The sequence below is a fragment of the Myotis brandtii genome, unplaced genomic scaffold (genome assembly GCF_000412655.1).
Source record: "Myotis brandtii unplaced genomic scaffold, ASM41265v1 scaffold328, whole genome shotgun sequence".
NCBI lineage: Eukaryota > Metazoa > Chordata > Mammalia > Chiroptera > Vespertilionidae > Myotis > Myotis brandtii.
Window position 1 is genome coordinate 5653533 of NW_005362626.1, and position 22008 is coordinate 5675540.

At 46.3% G+C, this 22008-nt stretch overlaps 1 protein-coding gene across 1 annotated transcript in view; it reads left to right on the forward strand.

Moving 5' to 3' along the window:
• The window catches only part of TRIO (trio Rho guanine nucleotide exchange factor), a 217751-nt gene that overhangs the window by 95294 nt on the left and 100449 nt on the right, over positions 1-22008 (forward strand). The window contains exons 19-27 of the mRNA XM_005871063.2: positions 4615-4729; positions 5292-5407; positions 10605-10727; positions 15721-15915; positions 16010-16125; positions 17077-17143; positions 17796-17905; positions 20278-20347; positions 20934-21023. Of these exons, the coding sequence (XP_005871125.1) occupies positions 4615-4729; positions 5292-5407; positions 10605-10727; positions 15721-15915; positions 16010-16125; positions 17077-17143; positions 17796-17905; positions 20278-20347; positions 20934-21023 (1002 nt within the window). The remainder of the gene's footprint in view (positions 1-4614; positions 4730-5291; positions 5408-10604; positions 10728-15720; positions 15916-16009; positions 16126-17076; positions 17144-17795; positions 17906-20277; positions 20348-20933; positions 21024-22008) is intronic.

The following is a 22008-nucleotide window of genomic DNA, read 5'->3' on the forward strand; positions in this document are numbered from 1 at the left end:
AATTCTGAATGATAGCTTTGCTGGGTAAAGTAATTTTGGTTGTAGGTTCTTGCTATTCATCATTTTGAATATTTCTTGCCACTCCCTTCTGGCCTGCATAGTTTCTGTTGAGAAATCAGCTGACAGTCGTATGGGTACTCCCTTGTAGGTAACTAACTGTTTTTCTCTTGCTGCTTTTAAGATTCTCTCTTTGTCTTTTGCCCTTGGCATTTTAATTATGATGTGTCTTGGTATGGTCCTCTTTAGATTCCTCTTGTTTGGGGTTCTCTGCACTTCCTGGACTTGTAAGTCTATTTCTTTCACCAGTTAGGGGAAGTTTTCTGTCAATATTTCTTCAAATATGTTTTCAATATCTTGCTCTTCTTCTGGTACTCGCATAATTCGGATGTTGGTACGCTTGAAGCTGTCCCAGAGGCTCCTTACACTGTCTTCATATTTTTGGATTCTTTTTTCTTTTTGCTTTTCCATTTGGGTATTTTTTGCTTCTTCGTATTTCAAATCTTTGACTTGATTCTTGGGATCCTCTCGTCTGCTGTTGGATCTCTGTATATTATTCTTTATTTCAGTCAGTGTATGCTTAATTTCTGATTGGTCCTTTTCATATCCTTGAGGGTCTCACTAAATTTCTCAGAGGTTTCTAGAAGATTCTTGAGTAACCTTATAACTGTAGTTTTGAACTCTATATCCAGTATTTTGCTTTCATCCATTTCTTTCATTTGTGACTTGTTTCTTTGTCTTCGCATTTTGGCTGCTTCCCTGTGTTTGTTTCTATGTACTGGGTAGCTGCTAAGTCTACTTGAGTTGATAGTGTGGCCTTGTGTGGTTGGTGTTCTATAGGGCCCAGTGGCTCAGCCTCCCCAGTCACCTGAGGTGGATGCTCTTGGTGCACCCCTTTGTGGGATGTTTGCACAGTCTTGTTGTAGTTAATCCTTGATTGCTGTTGGTATCACTGGGAGGAATTGACCTCCAGGCCAATAGGCTGTGGTGACCAGCTGTGTCTACACTGGAAGATCTGTTGCGCAGGAGACACCCTTATGGGGCAGGACTTGATTCAGTAGGGCTTTGGTGCTCACTGAGTCTGCCCCTTGAGTGTGTCTCTTATGGATGTGAAAAGTTGTAATCCATTATCATCTCCAAGGAAGTGCAAGGTCAGCCACTGTCTGGGGCCGCCCAGCAGGAGCTACAGATACATCTGCAGATTCCTCCTCTTTGTATGGAGTTTGGAAGTGCCCAGACGAGGTCCAGCTGTGAAGTAAGGCTGCTGCTGCTGCCAGGTAGTAGGCCTTCTTTTGGAATCTCTGGGGCTCTCTGACCCAGCTGCAGTTTGTTTTAGACGAAAAGACAGGCCATTCATATGCAAAAGCCAATGCGCACAGCTAGGGTGGAGTTGTAAATTGGGTGGGGCGGGTCTCTGGGAATCACCAGGGCGGAGCAAACAGCAATGGCTTCCCTGAACCAGAGAAGTCCCTGGTTCTCCGCGTCCCGTGCACCTGTGCAGGAACAATGATTGCTGCAAGCACCTCTAAGAGTAAGCTGCCCTCACGTTCCTGTCCCAATGCCAGACAGTCCAGTTTCTCCCCGTATGTGTCTGGGTCCCCCAGAGTCTTGCCTGTCACTGTAATTCAGGGCAAGCGGGAGCTTGTATCTCCCTCCCGGTTTAAAGAACAGCACATCCAGGTGCTAGCACTTTCCGCGCCTCTGCACCTCTTACCGGTCGCAATGCGCTTTCTTCACCTCTCTAGTTGTGGAACTTCCACTCAGCCAGCTTTCCTGTGGTTCTGGGTGGTAGTTGTTCTGCCATTTAGTTATAATTTTGATGTGGTTGTGAGAGGCAGCAGGTATAGGTGATTACCTATGCCGCCATCTTGGTCTACTTAATTATATTAATTAAGAAAGATTTTTAGGTGAAATGATAAAACAGAGGCCTGTTCTGATTCCTTTGTTCACGAGAATTCTATAGTGTTTTTGCATTGGATGTCTTTAAACATTTTGTGGTGTAAGTTTAAAGATGTGTACAAAATAAAGAACGAATCGTATGCATCTCACCCAGGTTCAGTGATTATCAGCCTATGGGCAGTGCCCATCTTCACTGGATTGTTTTAAATTCCAGATATTACATCATTTTATCTGCAAATAGTTTAGTAAGTATCGACACATTAAATTGTACTTTTCTAAAACAACCACAATGCCATGATCAAATCTTAAAAATTAATGGTAACTTATTTCATGTAGAATCAAAGCATTCAAATTTCTCTGATTGTCTCACAAATACCTTTTCATTAAGATCCAAACAAGTCCAAATATTGGTTTGATTTGTATGTCTCTTCATATAAATACCACCCTTCCTTTCATTACCATTTATTAATTGAAGAAATAAGTTATTCATACTGTGGTGTTTTCCCGCTTTCCAGATTTGGTCATTGTGTCCTGTGGAGTCATTTAGCACCATCCTGGATGCTCTGAATTTCTGTTAGTTATGTTGAGAGCCCTGGTCAGCTTCAAGTGTGAGTGTGTGCATGCGTGAGTGTGCTTGGCACACCCAGTGGGTGGTGCTTGCATTTCCCATGTGTTACATCAGGAGCCACATAAGGTCCACTTCTTCCTGTCTCTACAATATGAGAATTTGTCAGTGCTTCAAACACGGTGCCTCCAGCTCTTCCCCACCAGCCTCTCACCTCATGGGTTTAGTACCAGTGGTAATATTGCTCATTAGCAGTTGCAGAACAGTGGTATTCTGTCATTCCTTCTCCTCAATTAGCTAGAATTAGTAAGTACCCCTGAGCTATTTTGTTAATCTAAAATAGAGTCCGTGCAGAGAAGGCATGGTAAATGCTTGACTCTTTCCCTTTGCTTGCCATTTTCAGAATAATGAGCTGTTCCCTTAGCAGCTTCTACATACACTTCATTTGTTTTTTCTTGTGGTTTTGTTACTTTTTTTACCATCATCATGGATTGTAATGTATCTGGTATGCTTCAATCCATTGGAGTCATTTATTTTGTTTTTATATTCAAGTTGTCCCCTAGGGGGAGCCCCTTCAGGCCAGGTGGTGCAGATGTCCTTTGAACGTGACTCCAGCAGTTTCAGCAGCTTCCTTGGTATTTGGTATGACAGCTTACTTTAGACTCTCAGTAGAGACTCATGGTATATTTCCTAATTTTAAAAAAATTGTGCTAGCTCCCATCTCCAGGAAAGACCTAGACACAATGACCAGCCCAATGATGTCGTGCACTCCTCACGCCCAGATTGTGGTCTCAGTACCATTTAATTCCAGATCTGGGACAGGAACTGTGCAAGATATTTCCTCTTCAAATATAATTAATGTGGGGGTTTTTCTTAACTGCTTTGATTTTATATTTATATCCTTTTCCCCTTACTTAACTCTTTTTTTCTTCTTTTTTATTCCTCACCTGAGGATATTTTTTCCATTGATTTTTAGACAGATTGGAAGGGAGGGAGGAGGGGGGAGAGAGAAAGAGAGAGAGACAGTCAGAGAGAGAAAGAAACATTGATGTGAAAGAGACACATCGATTGGTTGCCTCCTGCTCATGCTCCAACCCAAGCTGGGGATTGAATCTGCAACTGAGGTATGTGCTCTTGACAGGGAATTGAACCTGCGACCCTTTGGTCCGTGGGCCAACGTTCTAACCACTGAGCAACCGGCCAGGTCACTCTTGTTTTTTAATACATTAATGAAATTACTTATTTGGTTTTGTAGGGGCTAAAACAAGTAATAATACTTTTTCTGCCATCTTCTAAGTATTTCTGGCTGGGCTCATAACCAAATTAACAGAGACAGATTAACAGGGGGAAATAAAAATTTAATATGTGTGCATGGGGAATTCACATAAGCAGGATAAAATCCATGAAAATTTCAAAGTGAGTGAGGCAGCGTTGGATAGATAAGACATTTTTGGACAGAGGAGCAAGAGGGGGGAATGGGGTATTAGCTTTCAGAAGTGAGAATGGGCGATGTGTAGGTAGTTGAGGAAGAGCAGAATAACCCGGCAGGCAGGTCCTTGCTGGGGACTCGGCCCTCTTGTTTGCCATATTTCATTCAGATTCGGCTAAGGGGGGAGCATCCCAGATCTCCTCCTGAAGCAGGTTTCTCTGTCTGGATCTCTTGGGCAGGAAAGGGGCGGAGGGGGGGGGGCGGTGTCAAAGGTTCTTCCTGAGTCTTTTGTTTCTTAATAATCAGCCTCATGCCCTGGCCGGCTTGGCTCAGTGGATAGAGCGTCGGCCTGTAGACTGAGGGGTTCCAGATTCGATTCCGGTCAAGGGCACATGCCTGGGTTGCGGGCTTGATCCCCAGTAGGAGGCATGCAGGAGTCAGCCAATTGATGATTTTCTCTCATCTTTGATGTTTCTATCTCTCTCCCTCTCCCTCTCTGAAATCAATAAAAATATATTAAAAATAATAATAATAATAATCAGCCTCACATCAGTATCCCAAAAAAGCATCTTGAGGGTCGCAGAATTTTGGTTCCTTCCGTTTATGAACACACGTTGGCCAGGTGAACATTTTCAGTAAAGACGTGTGTGAGCGCCACCTGATGTTGTGGACTCGATATGTCTGCGTAAGTCGGTTTAACAGCACATTGCTCCCTTGTGCCTAGGCTTGCACGCTCGCCAGGAGGAATGCAGACGTCTTCCTGAAGTACCTGCACAGGAACAGTGTGAGCATGCCGGGCATGGTGACGCACGTCAAGGCCCCGGAGCAGCAAGTGAAAAGTGAGTCAGCCCGGAGGCGCGAGTGACAGCGGGGGGAGGGGCTGGACGAGATTGCCTGGAAACCCTATCCCGGGCTTCACTTTAAGGTTCATTTCACAGTATTAAAGCTCTGACTCATTATCTTAGCTTAGTAACAAAATATTAAATATACAGATTGGTAATCCTATATAATAAAAGCCTAATATGCTAAGTGCCCAACCGTTCGTTCGACCAACCATTCGACCAGTTGCTATGATGCACACTGACCATCAGGGGGCAGACACTCTGACCAGTAGGTTAGCTTGCTGCTGGGGCTAGCCTATTGGGACTGGGTCAGAAGAGCCGGACACACCCTGGACGAATCCATACACCAGGCCGGTTTCAGCCCGATCCCCTCAGGCCAGGCCGAGGGACCTCTAGTTTATTCAATAAAGTTGAAGAATATACATAGGGAGAAAAGGCGTAATATATATTGGCATTGACTGTTTTGTTAAAGTAAGTAAAAATATAAATCAGGAAAAGTTGCAAACGAGAGTTATCTGCAGGTTTCATTGATTGTATGCTTTCCTCTGCGCTCTCTCAGATATCTTGAATGAACTCTTCCAGCGGGAGAACAGGGTATTGCATTACTGGACCATGAGGAAGAGGCGGCTGGACCAGTGCCAGCAGTACGTGGTCTTTGAACGAAGTGCCAAGCAGGTCAGTCGCCCTGGGCGCCCTGCCCTCCACCCTGTATTCAGACCTCCATTCAGCAGGTTCACAACCACTTTCTAATGATCCAAACAGTCGGGCCTTGTCATGAACAGTTTGTTCTGAAGAGAAAACCCCACAGCCTCATAAGGCGTGTCTCTTGGTGAGTGTGGCCCTGAGCTTGTCTCCGCTGTCAGTACCCATGGTTCAGACAGCAAATACAAGTGAGAGAAGATGATTTAAAAATCGTCATGGAATCTAGGCTCTGTGTTTGTGTAAATACTGTGGTGGGTGCCTTTTTCTATCACTGTATTTATGTGTACAAGGTAAGAGTTCATTCTTCAGATAAATCGAGCAAAAATAACGTAAGAAATGTGACAGAATGTCTAACAATTCAGTGTAGCCAACCACGTTCCTACACTTGGCTCATGCAGAGACACCTGGAGGGCACGTGGGAAGTGTCCCCCTCTCTGAAGTCCGTTTGGGAGAAAGTGCTTCTGCCCGAACGTCAGTCATGGAAGGTCGTTTTGGGTGAAAGCCTGTCGCACCCCTAACTCGGACACAGGATCCCTGTCACTCCTCTTGGGCCTTCACGGTAGCATAAGAACCCGTAGGGCCGCTCACATTCTCCAGGTCAGACCCAGACTAGGCGCCTTCTGAATCCACCTGTCCGCCTACTATGTGCTGTCGCAGGCCAGGCATTTAGTGAACTCTTACAGCCTAAGAAAGATGGTGTCTTCCTCGCACAGGCTTCCTCTTAGGGAGCACGTTTGTTCCCTGTGGGTAAATGTTCGTCTCGCAGTGGGTGGCCTGGTCCCCAGAGGCAGAGGAGCTGGGGGGTGCGGTCCGCTCACCTGGCATCCTGACTCGGCCTGTTCTCATCTCGGCTGACTGTGCAGGTGTAGTCATCATATTCCCAACAGAGGCGGGAAGCAGTAATGTCTTTAATGGTTAAATTATGTCTGCTTACCATCTTATTTAAAAACAGTTCAGCCATGTTTGAGACTTACGGCAGTGTGGTTTTGTTCCTAATTAGAGATTGTTTCATAATTCTTTCCCACATCTCTTTATTATGTGTCTGTTGAAAGACAAGGAATCACTCAGCTACACAGAACAAAATTGTAAATAATTCCCTTGACAGAGAAATTGTCTTGCTTTTTCCTAAAGCCCAGCTTGTTTGCCAATTATAAAATCACTAAGTTTAGGCCCTGAGCAGTGCCAACCCACAGGCCCCGCAGACCTGTCAGGTTCTGTACCGATAGTAGGTATCCATCGCTCCTGGAGAATCTGTCCTGAGACCCCGGCTGGATCAGGTCTCAGGATGGCGCCCTGAGGGTCACTGGGTGGTGCCTCACTGGAGGGTGGTGGAGAGGTGACCCCCTGCCCTCCCCCCAGCATCCTGCCCACCACTGCCCCAGGCTCGCTGCCCCTCCTCCTCAGCCCGCCTCTGAAGGCTGACTTTCCCAGGGCTCAGTTGGGATTTGCTCTTGTTTCTCTCTCTTCTCTTCTCGGTTGCTATCTCCCAGCCCTCACCTCCATTTCTGGCATCCAGACCGGTCCCCCCAGCCTCCTCTTTGCCAGAACTGTCCCCCACGCCCCCCTCATCTTACAGGGTGTGTGGTTCCTGATTCCTGTCTTCCCCTCATCGCCCCACCTTCACCCCTTCATCAGTCTTGTGGGTGCAAACATCCTGTGTGTGTCAGATCTACCCTTCGCTCCCACCAGAGCCGTCATGCCATGTCCTGTCTAAACCTCTGAGCCAGTTTGCTAATTGGTGTTGTTCCTTCCACTCACTCCATCTCTTCCTACACAGCAGCCCCTGCCCTCCACAGCCTCACCCACAGCCTCTCCCCGAGGGGTACCAGCTCCCTCTCCCTCACTCCAGCCTCTCCCTGTGGGGGACCAGCCCCCTCACCCCAGCCTCTCCCCATGAAGAGAAAACCCCACAGCCTCATAAGGCGTGTCTCTTGGAGTGTGGCCCTGAGCTTGTCTCCGCTGTCAGTACCCATGGTTCAGACAGCAAATACAAGTGAGAGAAGATGATTTAAAAATCGTCATGGAATCTAGGCTCTGTGTTTGTGTAAATACTGTGGTGGGTGCCTTTTTCTATCACTGTATTTATGTGTACAAGGTAAGAGTTCATTCTTCAGATAAATCGAGCAAAAATAACGTAAGAAATGTGACAGAATGTCTAACAATTCAGTGTAGCCAACCACGTTCCTACACTTGGCTCATGCAGAGACACCTGGAGGGCACGTGGGAAGTGTCCCCCTCTCTGAAGTCCGTTTGGGAGAAAGTGCTTCTGCCCGAACGTCAGTCATGGAAGGTCGTTTTGGGTGAAAGCCTGTCGCACCCCTAACTCGGACACACAGGATCCGTCACTCCTCTTGGGCCTTCACGGTAGCATAAGAACCCGTAGGGCCGCTCACATTCTCCAGGTCAGACCCGGACTAGGCGCCTTCTGAATCCACCTGTCCACCGACTATGTGCTGTCGCAGGCCAGGCATTTAGTGAACTCTTACAGCCTAAGAAAGATGGTGTCTTCCTCGCACAGGCTTCCTCTTAGGGAGCACGTTTGTTCCCTGTGGGTAAATGTTCGTCTCGCAGTGGGTGGCCTGGTCCCCAGAGGCAGAGGAGCTGGGGGGTGCGGTCCGCTCACCTGGCATCCTGACTCGGCCTGTTCTCATCTCGGCTGACTGTGCAGGTGTAGTCATCATATTCCCAACAGAGGCGGGAAGCAGTAATGTCTTTAATGGTTAAATTATGTCTGCTTACCATCTTATTTAAAAACAGTTCAGCCATGTTTGAGACTTACGGCAGTGTGGTTTTGTTCCTAATTAGAGATTGTTTCATAATTCTTTCCCACATCTCTTTATTATGTGTCTGTTGAAAGACAAGGAATCACTCAGCTACACAGAACAAAATTGTAAATAATTCCCTTGACAGAGAAATTGTCTTGCTTTTTCCTAAAGCCCAGCTTGTTTGCCAATTATAAAATCACTAAGTTTAGGCCCTGAGCAGTGCCAACCCACAGGCCCCGCAGACCTGTCAGGTTCTGTACCGATAGTAGGTATCCATCGCTCCTGGAGAATCTGTCCTGAGACCCCGGCTGGATCAGGTCTCAGGATGGCGCCCTGAGGGTCACTGGGTGGTGCCTCACTGGAGGGTGGTGGAGAGGTGACCCCCTGCCCTCCCCCCAGCATCCTGCCCACCACTGCCCCAGGCTCGCTGCCCCTCCTCCTCAGCCCGCCTCTGAAGGCTGACTTTCCCAGGGCTCAGTTGGGATTTGCTCTTGTTTCTCTCTCTTCTCTTCTCGGTTGCTATCTCCCAGCCCTCACCTCCATTTCTGGCATCCAGACCGGTCCCCCCAGCCTCCTCTTTGCCAGAACTGTCCCCCACGCCCCCCTCATCTTACAGGGTGTGTGGTTCCTGATTCCTGTCTTCCCCTCATCGCCCCACCTTCACCCCTTCATCAGTCTTGTGGGTGCAAACATCCTGTGTGTGTCAGATCTACCCTTCGCTCCCACCAGAGCCGTCATGCCATGTCCTGTCTAAACCTCTGAGCCAGTTTGCTAATTGGTGTTGTTCCTTCCACTCACTCCATCTCTTCCTACACAGCAGCCCCTGCCCTCCACAGCCTCACCCCCAGCCTCTCCCCGAGGGGTACCAGCTCCCTCTCCCTCACTCCAGCCTCTCCCTGTGGGGGACCAGCCCCCTCCCCCCAGCCTCTCCCCATGAGGGACCAGCTCCCTCCCCCCCAGCCTCTCCCCGAGGGGTACCAGCTCCCTCTCTCTCACTCCAGCCTCTCTCCATGAGAGACCAGCCCCCTCACCCTCAGCCTCTCCCCATGGGGGACAAGCTCCCTCACCCCCAGCCTCTCCCCATGAGGGACCAGCTCCCTCAGCTTGGGACCATTGCGTGTACACCCCCCCCCCGCTATTCCGCCTGCACTGGGTCTCTCCATCCCTCCCCGGCCCATCCCTTTCAGCCTCAGGTCCCAGCGTTGACACCTCCTCTGCTGACTGCCTTCTGAGCAAGGCCTCCCACTCCCGCTTTGTCTTCTGTGTATCTTTCCTCCTCTCTCTCCCTTTCCGGTCGGTCGGCAGCTGCAGGGCCCAAGCTTCTCATTCCCTGGTGCCTCCTTGCACGACTCCATCGTAGGCACTCTGGACGATTAGCTGTGTGAATGGAGAAACCAAGGGCCTTTGAACAAATGGGCAGAAGTGGCTTTTTGCCTCCATTCAGAGTCCGGTTAACCTTGTTGCCGAGATGGGATGGGAGCTCGGGCCCTGGATGTACACCAAAAGTACATCCCAGCCAGGGAGCTGCATGGGAAGGATCGGTCCTGGTTTTCTTATTTTTCTTCTAAAACGCTGGAAATGTACCCAGTAGAGGCAGGGTGTTTCTGTGCCAATACCAGCCCGGCAGTGGATGACTTGAGAGTAGAAGGAAACATGTAAAAGCTTCGACTCTTTCATGCTGCTTTTCCACACACCGCTCGCTCACTCAGATGTGTGTGTTTAAATAAGTCTGATTGCACTTCAGGCCTATGAAAACGGGAGGAAAACACTGGCTTCCATCTTAAGCCAGGAAAGAGCAGAGGAGTTAGAACTGTCGTTCTGTGGCAACCTGAGCCTGGCTGGCCCCTGCTCTCCAAGCACGATCTCTGCCCACTCCCCGTGGCGCTCAGGCACAACGCGGATGCCCCCAAACCAGTGAAGTGGGTGCCCCTCTGGGCACTCACCGGATCCAGGAACAGGAAGAAAGGGCTAAAGTTGTGCTTTGGAAAGCTGGGAGTTTGCATCTGTGCTCCTGTTCTTCTGGTTAGACTCTCCGTGGGGTATGAAGTTCCCATGACATGAACGTCCCCATATTTAACAGCGTGAGGGTCTCAGCCCACCCCCTCACCCACACCTTCGCAGTGCGTGTGGTTTCTTTTCTGACACTTTTATTGTGACTTTAGGTTCCTGGTTATAAGAAACTCTTGACCTTTTTATTGTGACACAATTACAACTTTCTAGCATGTCAGTCGCGCCCCCCCACCCCCCCGCAGTTTTAGAATTACCCTTATTTCAGGAATTGGTCTGTTTTTGAGGGGCTGCTCCCTGATGTGGGCTGGCCGAGGCCTGAGACTTCGCATTTAGATGAGATACTGAGGAACTTGGACTGCTCAGCCGTGAACATTTCCCATTCCCTCTCTGTCCAGGCTCTAGAATGGATCCATGACAACGGGGAGTTCTACCTGTCCACGCACACCTCCACGGGCTCGAGCATCCAGCACACCCAGGAGCTGCTGAAGGAGCACGAGGAGTTCCAGATAACCGCCAAGGTGCGTGCAGATCTGCTGTGCGCGCCTGTCAGCGGCCTGCACGTCTGTTGGGGTTTTCCAGAATCACCTCGAGCAGGGTACTCTGGGTAAATAAGGGAGTTCTCAAATAGATCATTTGAAACACACTATGAAGCGAGAAGAGGGTGACCCACATGATCGTTGAACATGAGTTTGTGATACTTCCTATTGCCGTTCACACGGGCCCCTCAGCTTCCCCTCATTTACCTGTGGCTGCTGGTCCTCTGATTTCTGCAAGTACTTCCTGTCCCCTTCCTTTCGACTTCTCTTCTGATTTCTTTCCTCAGGCGTTCTGAGTAGTTGCTGTTTTATGAAGCACTGTTTGGTGTTGCCAGTTGGACTTGGTTGTGTGCTGTGGGTGTTTTCCTTCCGCCTGAGCTGGTGAAAATTGTTACAGTAGCATTGTCTGCTCAGTCTGTGTTCCCAGTAGGTTGTCCGTGGTTTTATAAAACTGGGGGGGTGGGGGGTGCATTTTCAGTTTTCTCCTAAAAATCAAAATACAACTAAATACACCTTTATGGCCGCTGCAGTATAGATGAGTACAGATTAATTTTTAAGCAAATATATAAGAGTCTACACATTGGCCTGCAAAGGCCTCAGAACGCTCTGAGATTCTCAGTTTCCTTCTCAACCGGTGGTGTTTTTCCTTCTGTTTTTCAGAGTTTTTGAATATACCTTTATTATAATACCTTCAGAAGTGCTGATATATTTTGATGATACATTTTGACTTTTTAGAAAAAACTAAAAATTCAAGAGCAGAAAATAGATGATCAACCTAAATAATATTTTTGGTTAAAAAGAAGTATCCCTGTAAAGTAAAAAGATTGATTTCGTTGTGTGTGTGACCCTTCACTTGGCTTTGAAGACATATCAGAGAGGTATTTTTTAATCATTTGGGGTGAAGGCAGCTACTTTGTATTATGTTTATTTGTACTTTTTTTTCGTTTTCTGTAACAATTTCGACTCCTCCTCCTATTCTTCCCAGTCTTCTGCTCCCAGCCCACCCTCCCTTCCTGGGCCCGAGCTCTGAGTTACTTCCTTTCACGCAGCATCGGGGTGCTGGGAGCCCTGGTCTCTGTTCTGGAGAAGCATCTAGTCTAGTGGAGCCACAGAACCGACCACGGCAGGGCTGGCGAAGAGGCCGGGTGCTCTGTGGGCACCGTGAGCATTGGGGAGGGCAGGCTCAGGCGAGGATAGCCTCACCATGACAGCGGGGCCTTGGGCACCAAGAGGAGAGCCGGCCGGGCCTGCCTCTGCAGGTAAGGACCGACCGGGTCTTCCTTCCTCCAGGTACAGCGCACCTCCAGCTGTGAAATCCTCATTTGCATTAAGAGTTGGATAGAAAATTAGTTATTTATGCGCGCTACACGACCTTTATTTGTTTCTCTGAATATCCTTTGGTTATGAATAAAGGTCTGTAGAAAATACTTAAGATAGCACCGAGCGGTAGATGTGAGTTTGTTCCTTTTCTCTGGCTGAGAGTTTCAGCAGCGCTCCCCTCTGCAGGCCGTTCGCACAACCCCAGGGGCGCCGTGCACAGGACAGGGTGAGGAGCTTGGCAGCTTAGTTCCACCAATGGAGTGTAGGAGGATTTTTTCATTGTTCCTAACTTTCCTTTTCCTCAAATTTGGAGTATGATCATTAGAAGAATGAGCAGTAACAATAACAGGCATTTTTTTTTGCCCCTGTATTTTTTTTCTTAAGCATCTAAAATCATAGGTGACATCTGACCTTTCTGTTTCGCAAATATGCAGAAGCTGTTTCTTTCATTGGATGTATTGATGAGAGGAACTGGTCTGTTTTGAAAAACCATCTCTCACTTTTTTTTCTTAGCAGCTTTTTCCCTTCAGTTTCTGCTTTCCTTTCATTTCATAGAAAGTGCCTGCTTTGGTGCTTGGAGGTGTCCTTTAGCTTCTCCTGTGGACACTAGGCTACGTTCTTGTGCCTTCTGTCACCCTGTCGCATGTCTTCCAAGAAATCGTTTTTCTTCTGTTATATAGAGGATCCTTCCTGTGACAGGCAGCCTTCCAGCCCGGTTGTTACAGTGATTAGCACTGTAAGGCTGGGTGTCAATGGACACAAAGCCTCCGTTCATTTCACTAAGACGCAACTCTGTTCATTTGCAATGAAACTCAGACCATTTAAAACACATTCTTAGAGTCAGGATCAGCCTATCGGTGTTACGTGCTGGCTGTGGGTCTGTTCTGTGATGTGTGTAGACATGTACATAAATCTTCCTGAAATTTCTTGCTGTGTTTTGTTTTAATGCATTGTCTGTTTTATCTCCACTTCTCTGTCCCCGGCTCTTAGAACTCGACATAGCTTTCTTAACCCCTGCATGGTCCGTGCTCAATGGTGGGACAGCACCACTCTTCTGTGCTTTTGAGCAGGTTAACGTCTTGGCCCTCGGCAGTGAAATCTGACCGAGGCAACCTAATTTTTGGAAATCCTGCATTAGCCATATTAATCCTCTGTGATATTAAATTTAGTAGTGCTTCTAATTTAATTCCTTTTGGAATTTACACTTCCATATCGGAAACTTGAACTTCTTATATCCTTGGTTTATAACTAGGCTTGTCTCACATCTTCAGAAAGGTCTCCTGCTGGCGACAAGCCAGAGGCCGCTTTAGCAGATCCTCTCCTTTCAGTCCACTCTGCTGGAGCCCATTCTCACAGGATGAAAGCCTTAGAAACTTGCTGACTTTTTCAATAAACAGCTTATGAATTCACAATATTGATTTTTTTCACAGAGATAATTAATTTCCTTGAATTTTCTTTTTCTTTTTTTGTTAATCCTCACGAGAGGATATTTTTTCCATTGATTTTTTTTTTTTTGGTGGGGGGAGAAAAAGGGAGGAGGGAGGGGCAGAGAGAGAAAAATAGAGAGAGAAAAACATTGATGTGAGAGAGACATATCGATTGGTTGCCTCCCACATGTGCCCCGATCTAGGCTGGGGATGGAACTCGAAACCCAGGTATATGCCCTTGACTGGAAATTGAACCTGAGACCCTTCAGTCCACAGGCTGATGCACTAACTACTGAGAAACACTGGACAGGGCTTATTTTCATATATTTTTGAAGTATATGTATTCATGCTCTTAAGAGTAGCTTCCATTCCCATTAAAGTTATAGGCATATACACACTTGCATAAGGAACCTAATGTTCATTTATTTTTCTTAGTAAATATTGTGTGACTGTCCACTATGTGCCAGACACAGGGAGGTGCAGGAGATATTAGCAAGCAGAACTAACACCCTGGCCCGTGGCGGTTACCTTCTAACAGAAGAGACAGACAGCAGTGTCATCAGTACGTTGCATTCTGCGAGAAGGTGCTGCAAGCCGTCAGAAGCAGCAGAGCAGCGGGGAGGGTGGCTGGGCAGGGCGGGATGTGGAGAAGGTGGTCTTGGGTGGAGCAAGGACTTGCAGGAGCCACGAGGACATCTAGGACAGTGGTTGGCAAACTCATTAGTCAACAGAGCCAAATATCAACAGTACAACGATTGAAATTTCTTTTGAGAGCCAAATTTTTTAAACTTAAACTATATAGGTAGGTACATTGTTATTAACTTAATTAGGGTACTCCTAAGGCTTAGGAAGAGCCACACTAAGGGGGCCAAAGAGCCGCATGTGGCTCGAGAGCCGCAGTTTGCCGGGCTAGCACTGCAGGCATCAGGGCACCTGTGCAGAGAACCAAAGGCAAGAGCCCGCCTGGGGCGGGGTGCTAAGTGCTCAGCCGCCCCAGGTTGTGGGTTCGTGTGCAGTCTGAGCATCTTTAGCGCTGACTGGGCAGTTGCCTGGTGGCTTCTGGCTCAGAACTTCTATTGGACAGACCAGGATAATCTATCTGGGTTCTGAACTCTGACCTTTCTTTCGGGGATTTAAAAAATCAATCTCCTAAACATTGGTCATAAAGGTTTTCCAGTTAAAGCTTATCACAGCTGAAGAGTCACTGTACGCGTTGGCATTGCCCGTGGGAACACTGAAGGAAGCCCCTTGTGAGAATAAGTGAAATGGATGTGACTAAAGATCGGTTGGAAAGTTGGGGTTGAGTGAAGTTACAGCTATTATATAGAACCAATGTTGGATGGTTATCTTTAACTTTACATGAAGTCAGAAACGTAATGCTTAACCTAATGAAAGATCTTTCCTAGGCCCGTATACCAGGAAATGACATTTTTAAAGGGAGTTCTAAAACAGGGAACAAAGTCTGAAATCCCCCTGTAGAGAAGGCCAGTCCCTGACGTGGCTTTTCCTCCGTCTCCCGCAAGGGAAACCGACATGAACGTGTGAGGCCCGTGTCTCCTCCGCAGGGATCTTGTGAGCGTCTGCCATGCGAGCTCCTGGCCCAGATGCACAGGAAGCCCGTCTCGGGGGGCTGCCGCCCTCGGGGAGCTTTTGCTCCGACGGGTGCAGAGTAAACATGCGTAAAGCAGGGAAGGTCTTCATGCCCAACACACACGCATTCAAGGACAGTCAGAATTCAGAGGGCGTCCCGAGGGAACGCGTGCTTATGCATTTACAGATTTCTGCTGAGCATCCAGCAGATGAAGACGTTGACAGAAAGTCTAGATTGTTTTTATCCACGGGTTTCATAGCGCCATTCATTGCCGAAGAGCTGAGGATAGGAAGCTCGTCTAGGACCGGGGAGACGAGTTGGATGGCCGTGGGCGTTCGTCTGACCTTCTATCACCAGCACTTTGTTCCCTGTTCAGAGCTGAGCTGTAGGCAGGTTGCCCCAGTTGCTGGTTTCTGCAGGTGGGTACGACATTCGTTGCCGAAGAGCTGAGAATAGGTAGCTCGTCTAGGACCAGGGAGACGAATTGGATGGACGTGGGGCGTTCCTCTGACCTTCTATCACCAGCACTTTGTTCTCTGTTCAGAGCTGAGCTGGAGGCAGGTTGCCCCAGTTGCTGGTTTCTGCAGGTGGGTTCATTTGCCTCCCAATACTTTCCTGTTGTGTGTGTTTCTTGCAGCAAACCAAAGAGAGGGTGAAGCTGTTGATCCAGCTGGCTGACGGCTTTTGTGAAAAGGGCCATGCCCACGCGGCAGAGATAAAGAAATGTGTCACTGCCGTGGATAAGCGGTACAGAGACTTCTCTCTGCGGATGGAGAAGTACAGGACCTCTTTGGAGAAAGCCCTGGGGATTTCTTCAGATTCCAACAAATCGGTAAATGGCTCTGTGCAAACGGAACCAGTCAGGGTGCTCTGCGTGTCCTGCGTGCGCTTCAGGCCGCCGAACTCATCGCTGTCTTATTCCACAGAGTAAGAGTCTTCAGCTGGACATCATCCCAGCCAGCATCCCGGGGTCGGAGGTGAAGCTGCGCGACGCCGCACACGAGCTTAACGAGGAGAAACGGAAGTCTGCCCGCAGGAAAGAGTAAGCCGGACTTTCAGAACCTGCCAGATCCCTTGAAAAAGGGAAGAGAATGTCACTGGGACAAACAGGCATCTGTGGGTGCTTTCAGGTTAAATGGCGTGACATCTGCTTGGTCGGAATATGCTTAGTTTTTGCAGCTCAGACTCCACGGCGTGCATTGTCCCCTCATCACCTGCCTCAGCAGCAATCGCTCGTTACCTGTCCCTGCACTCCCGTCTCGTAGGGGCTGGCACATTGAGTTAGTGTCATTTGTCCTCAGTGGACCGGGATGGGAATACTAAGGAGAAGAAGTGACTAACAAGGGGGGGGTGGATGTTTAAACGTTAGTGAACGGTACTGGATACTAATAAGGCGTGCACTGTCCCCTCATCACCTGCCTCAGCAGCAGTCGCTCGTTACCTGTCCCTGCACTTCCATCTTGTAGGGGCTGGCACATCGAGTTAGTGTCATTTGTCCTCAGTGGACCAGGATGGGAATACTAAGGAGAAGAAGTGACTAACAAGGGGAGGTGTTTAAACGTTAGTGAACGGTACTGGATACTAATAAGACAAAAGATTGCTCTGAGTCTGTGATTTTCAGTCGGGCAGTGTGTGCTCTGGGGGACATTGGCAGCGTGTGGAGGCTTTTTTGGTTGTGGCATCTGGTGGGTGGAGACAGGGAGGCTGCTAAACGTCTATCTACAAGGCACGGCACCCAGCAAAGCATTATCCATCCCGAGTGTCGAGTGCTGAGCTGAGAAACCCCGATCTCTGGGAAGCTCGACAGAATTTGTCCCAAATTGTTTCTTCCTTCGACTTGGTGGCTAGATACTCTCATTCTATCTATTCTCGATTGAATTCTCCAAAATACATGACTAATGATTTCTGAACCACTTTATTATTCCATAAACCATAGAAGTGGGTAGTGTGTCCTGGCTGTGCACTAACTGTTTGCTGTCTTCCTGTGTTTCAGGTTCATAATGGCTGAGCTAATTCAAACTGAAAAGGCTTATGTCAGGGACCTCCGGGAGTGTATGGATGTAAGTAAGTTTTTTTTGCTTGTTTACTTAGATTGTGTATAATCTTGCATTTATTCTTACCTATTAGCAGTTCTTAAAATAATCACACTTTTTAGAGCCTCCGCCTGCGGACTGAAGGGTCTCAGATTCGATTCCGGTCAAGGGCTCTGAGATTTAAAGTGTCGTAGGCAACCAGTGTCACGTTGCACCTCTGTGTCGTTCTGGCTCCATTTCTGCTCATTACGGGCTGATGCAGCGTTAACCCTCTCGCTCGGTGTGTCACATGGCGGCCGGGCCGCTGGGCCCTTTGTATAGAACTCACAGCAGCTGCAGAGAGATGCACCTACTGATGATGATTGGCAACTAATACTCAGTAGTTCTATGAATATTTGTTGCACCTTGTGGAGAAGCTTAATTCCAAAATTCAAACCTCGGAATAAGTTTAGAGTCAAAAAGTATAGGAAGTGTTCTCAAGTACTATAGCAACTGAGGGGTTTTGTGTGTGTGTGTTGTTGTTGTTTTTCCAGTTTTTCGTGCTTTCCTAAAAGATTCTATTCTTAAGACATATTTTCGGGTATACATGAACTTGGGTCCAATCCTACAGAGGTCAGAAATACTGGTGTCTTGAAAGTGTGGTGTCAGTTTTTGTCTAATCCCTGTTCCCTCCCGCCAGACCTACCTGTGGGAAATGACCAGCGGAGTGGAGGAGATCCCGCCCGGCATCGTGAACAAGGAGCTCATCATTTTCGGGAACATGCAGGAGATCTACGAGTTCCATAACAAGTGAGTGGGCTGTCCGGGGAGCCACAGCCGGTTGCCCTGGAGAGCCGGGGGCTGTGCTGACCGTCCCTGATGGGCAGTCAAGGTTTCCCACGGCAGCAAGTACAGGTTTCAGCGAAATTTGAATAAAACCTGCCAGGCTTTCTTCAGCAGGACTGACATTCTAAACACAATTTTAATACAGGCTCAACTTTACAGTTATGCTCACTTTTGGTAGAAATGAGGTTCGGAAAACTGAAAACTGTTTTCGTGAGACCCTAACTCCTCTCGAGCTGTGTCATTGGCTGCTGCATAAGTTACTTCTTAGGGTTAAAAGAAAGAAAAGGTTTCCAATTACAGGCGATGTTCAATCTTTTTATTTATTTATTTATTTATTTATTTATTTATTTATTTATTTATTTATTTATTTATTTATTTATTTATTTATTTATTTATTTATTTATTTATTTATTTATTTATTTATTTATTTATTTATTTATTTATTTATTTATTTATTTATTTATTTATTTATTTATTTATTTATTTATTTATTTATTTATTTATTTATTTATTTATTTATTTATTTATTTATTTATTTATTTATTTATTTATTTATTTATTTATTTATTTATTTATTTATTTATTTATTTATTTATTTATTTATTTATTTATTTATTTATTTATTTATTTATTTATTTATTTATTTATTTATTTATTTATTTATTTATTTATTTATTTATTTATTTATTTATTTATTTATTTATTTATTTATTTATTTATTTATTTATTTATTTATTTATTTATTTATTTATTTATTTATTTATTTATTTATTTATTTATTTATTTATTTATTTATTTATTTATTTATTTATTTATTTATTTATTTATTTATTTATTTATTTATTTATTTATTTATTTATTTATTTATTTATTTTTTAACCCTCACCCGGGGATATTTTTCCATTGGTTTTTAGAGAGACTGGAAGGGAGGGGGAGAGACAGAAAGAGGGGGGGACATTGATTAATAGAGGTAGAGGCATGTGCCCTTGACCAGAATCGAATCTGAGACCCTTCAGTCCACAGGTGGAGGCTCTAACCACTAAGCAACTGGCTAGGGCAATGTTCGGTCTTTTTGGATAAGAAGGAAGTGGGAATGGAGGACGGAACAGATGTGCAGTCTGTCCAGAATGAGAAGCACTTTCCACTGGTCAGAGGAGGACACGGGTTCATTTCTAAGAAATTTTTTAAAAGCAGTAGCAGCTCACCCAGCTGGTGTGGTTCATGGTTGAGCATCGACCTATGAACCAGGAGGTCACGGTTCGATTCCCAGTTGGGGCACATGCCCGGGTTGCAGGCTCGCCAGTGTGGGGCATGCAGGAGGCAGCTGGTCAGTGATTCTCTCTCATCATTGATGTTTCTATCTCTCTCCCTCTCCCTTCCTCTCTGAAATTAATAAAAATATATATTTTTTAAAAAGTAGCAGAAGCTCTTGTAGGAGAAGTCTGTGTGGCCAGTAGTCTATGGAAAAACGATGTGGGGCCAGAATTCCTGGGACCTTCCTCATTCCTCTGCCCCTGCCCCAACAAAGGACACTAACATCTAAAGGGGTTCTTTTTCTTTTTTAAAAAAACATTTTTAAATTGATTTTCAGAGAGAGCAGGAGAAGGGGAGAGAGAGAAACTATGATGTAAGAAGCTCACCCAGCCGGTGTGGTTCATGGTTGAGCATCGACCTATGAACCAGGAGGTCACAGTTCGATTCCTAGTTGGGGCACATGCCTGGGTTGCAGGCTCGCCAGTGTGGGGCATGCAGGAGGCAGCTGGTCAGTGATTCTCTCTCATCATTGATGTTTCTCTCTCCCTTTCCCTTCCTCTCTGAGATTAATAAAAATATATTTATAAAAAAAGTAGAAGAGAAACAATTGGCTGCCTCCTGTACGGCCCCTACTAGGGATGGAGCCCACAACCTGGGCATGTGCCCTGACCAGGAATCGAACCGGCGACCTCCTGGTGAATGGGTCGGTGAACAACCATTGAGCCACACTGGCCAGGGTAAAGGGGTTCTTCTAATTGAATATTTCCATCCCTACATTATGCCTCTAACTACTAAACAGCACTTTCCCGAAAGTGAGCCGCTAGGTTAAAATTTCTATTAGAAAGTGTTTAAATGCTAAACCAGTGAGCTGAATGTCACAGTAACTGACCCTAGTTAAGAGCTGCACATTCTGCTAAATCTCAAAATCTAGAGGGCACAGATTTTTCACTGCATTTGATTAAAATGATGAAACTCAGGCATTGCCTGAGGTCACGGTATGCTTGGTCTAATTTCTGGCATATTTCACTACTGAAATGTTTTAAAACATCATCATAGTAGGATAACATTTTCATTCTTTGCAGCATATTCCTGAAGGAGCTGGAAAAATACGAGCAGTTGCCGGAGGACGTGGGGCATTGCTTTGTTACTTGGGTAATGAAACCTCAGCTTCTTGTTCACAGTTACTAGGTGGCTTTGAAGGGAGTTAGGAGGAACGCTGTCCATTTCTTTTCAGTCACCATACTCTACTGGAATCTGCAGACAGAGAAATGGGCTTTGTCTCAGAGAATTGCATTCCCCAGCTAGTTACTGATGCAGAATGAGCTTATTATTAGCAGTAGCAGTGATTTAAAAGAGACCATTTAGTGTGCCAGACCTCTGTGTGGCCCCGGGGATTCCCAGCTGAACATGAGTGCCCAGCCCTGCCGGGTGGGGGTGGGGGTCTCCCCGTCCAGAGGGGGCAGACACGTGACCTGTGATCGTGCCATCTAAGCGCACTGCCAGGTGTCCACACGCCATCGTGGGGGAAGAGAGCATGTGCCCAACCCCGGCGTGCTGGGTCAGGGGAGGCTGCTGGAGGTGTGTTTCTCATTTTAGTAGATTTATTTATAACATAGGGTTTCTTTAATTTGGGCCTTAAATAGCCTTTGTCCACACAGCTTCTTTTCTATATAAAAGTTGATCATATTTGGACTTACTGCCATTAGAAAGTGATATTCTCATGCTTTTTTGTTTATAGGCAGACAAGTTTCAGATGTACGTCACTTACTGCAAAAATAAGCCTGATTCCACTCAGCTGATATTAGAGCACGCAGGGTCCTACTTTGATGTAAGTCATGGGTTACTGAGGAAACTGAGGTTTCCTAAGTTATTTCATAACTTTCACCTGATGGATGGGACAATATTTGCATTTTTATCTATCACATATATGGTGGGATAGACTTATGTTTTAAAATGCTCCTTCTCAAGCTATATATCTGTACGAAATTCAGGCTTTAATATGCGTATGTGTGTGTATGTCATTACTATCTTTATATAATCATAAATGTTTACATGTACAGAAGATGTAAACTATTAAATTAATCTTTTTCCCTCTTAAAAAAAAAAGTAACTTTGAATCTTTTTTAATCATTTCTTTTTCCCATTTTAATTTCATGTTGTTATTTTCCAAAAGTGGCCTACCAGTAAAATTTTACAAATAGCACTGTAACCACTAGGCCCATTAGGAGTTTTATTAATTATATTCTCATTGGTGTAAACATAGATGTAGCTCATCCTTTTTAAAAAATATATTGCAAGGTGACCATTTAGTACAAAAAGGAAAGCAGTCTCATGCTGTAACATGCAGAATGCTTTTTGGGTTTGTAGGACGTAGTCACATGTGTGCCATATAAATTCTGATCGAAAGATGGGGTGCTTTTGAAGGCATATATGCTTGTGCATGGCCAGGTGTGACCGTCTGCCCTTCTCTGCAAGTCTGGGGACTGAATACATTCAGCTTTTCTCTTTGAGAGAAGCCCTGGCTGCAGATGACCCTGTGTCCGTGCCATTCTCCTGGCCAGCAGCTGCACCTCCCTGCCTTTGTAAATAAGCCTGCTCCCAGCCCAGATGCTTTTCTTCTCAGTCTTTCATAGGCCCTATCAGTGGTCGGCAAACTGCGGCTTGGCAAACCGCGGCTCGCGAGCCACATGCGGCTCTTTGGCCCCTTGAGCATGGCTCTTCCACAAAATACCACGTGCAGACACGCACGTACAGTGCTATTGAAACTTCGTCTCCCATGCGCAGAAGTCAGTATTTTGTGGAAGAGCCACACT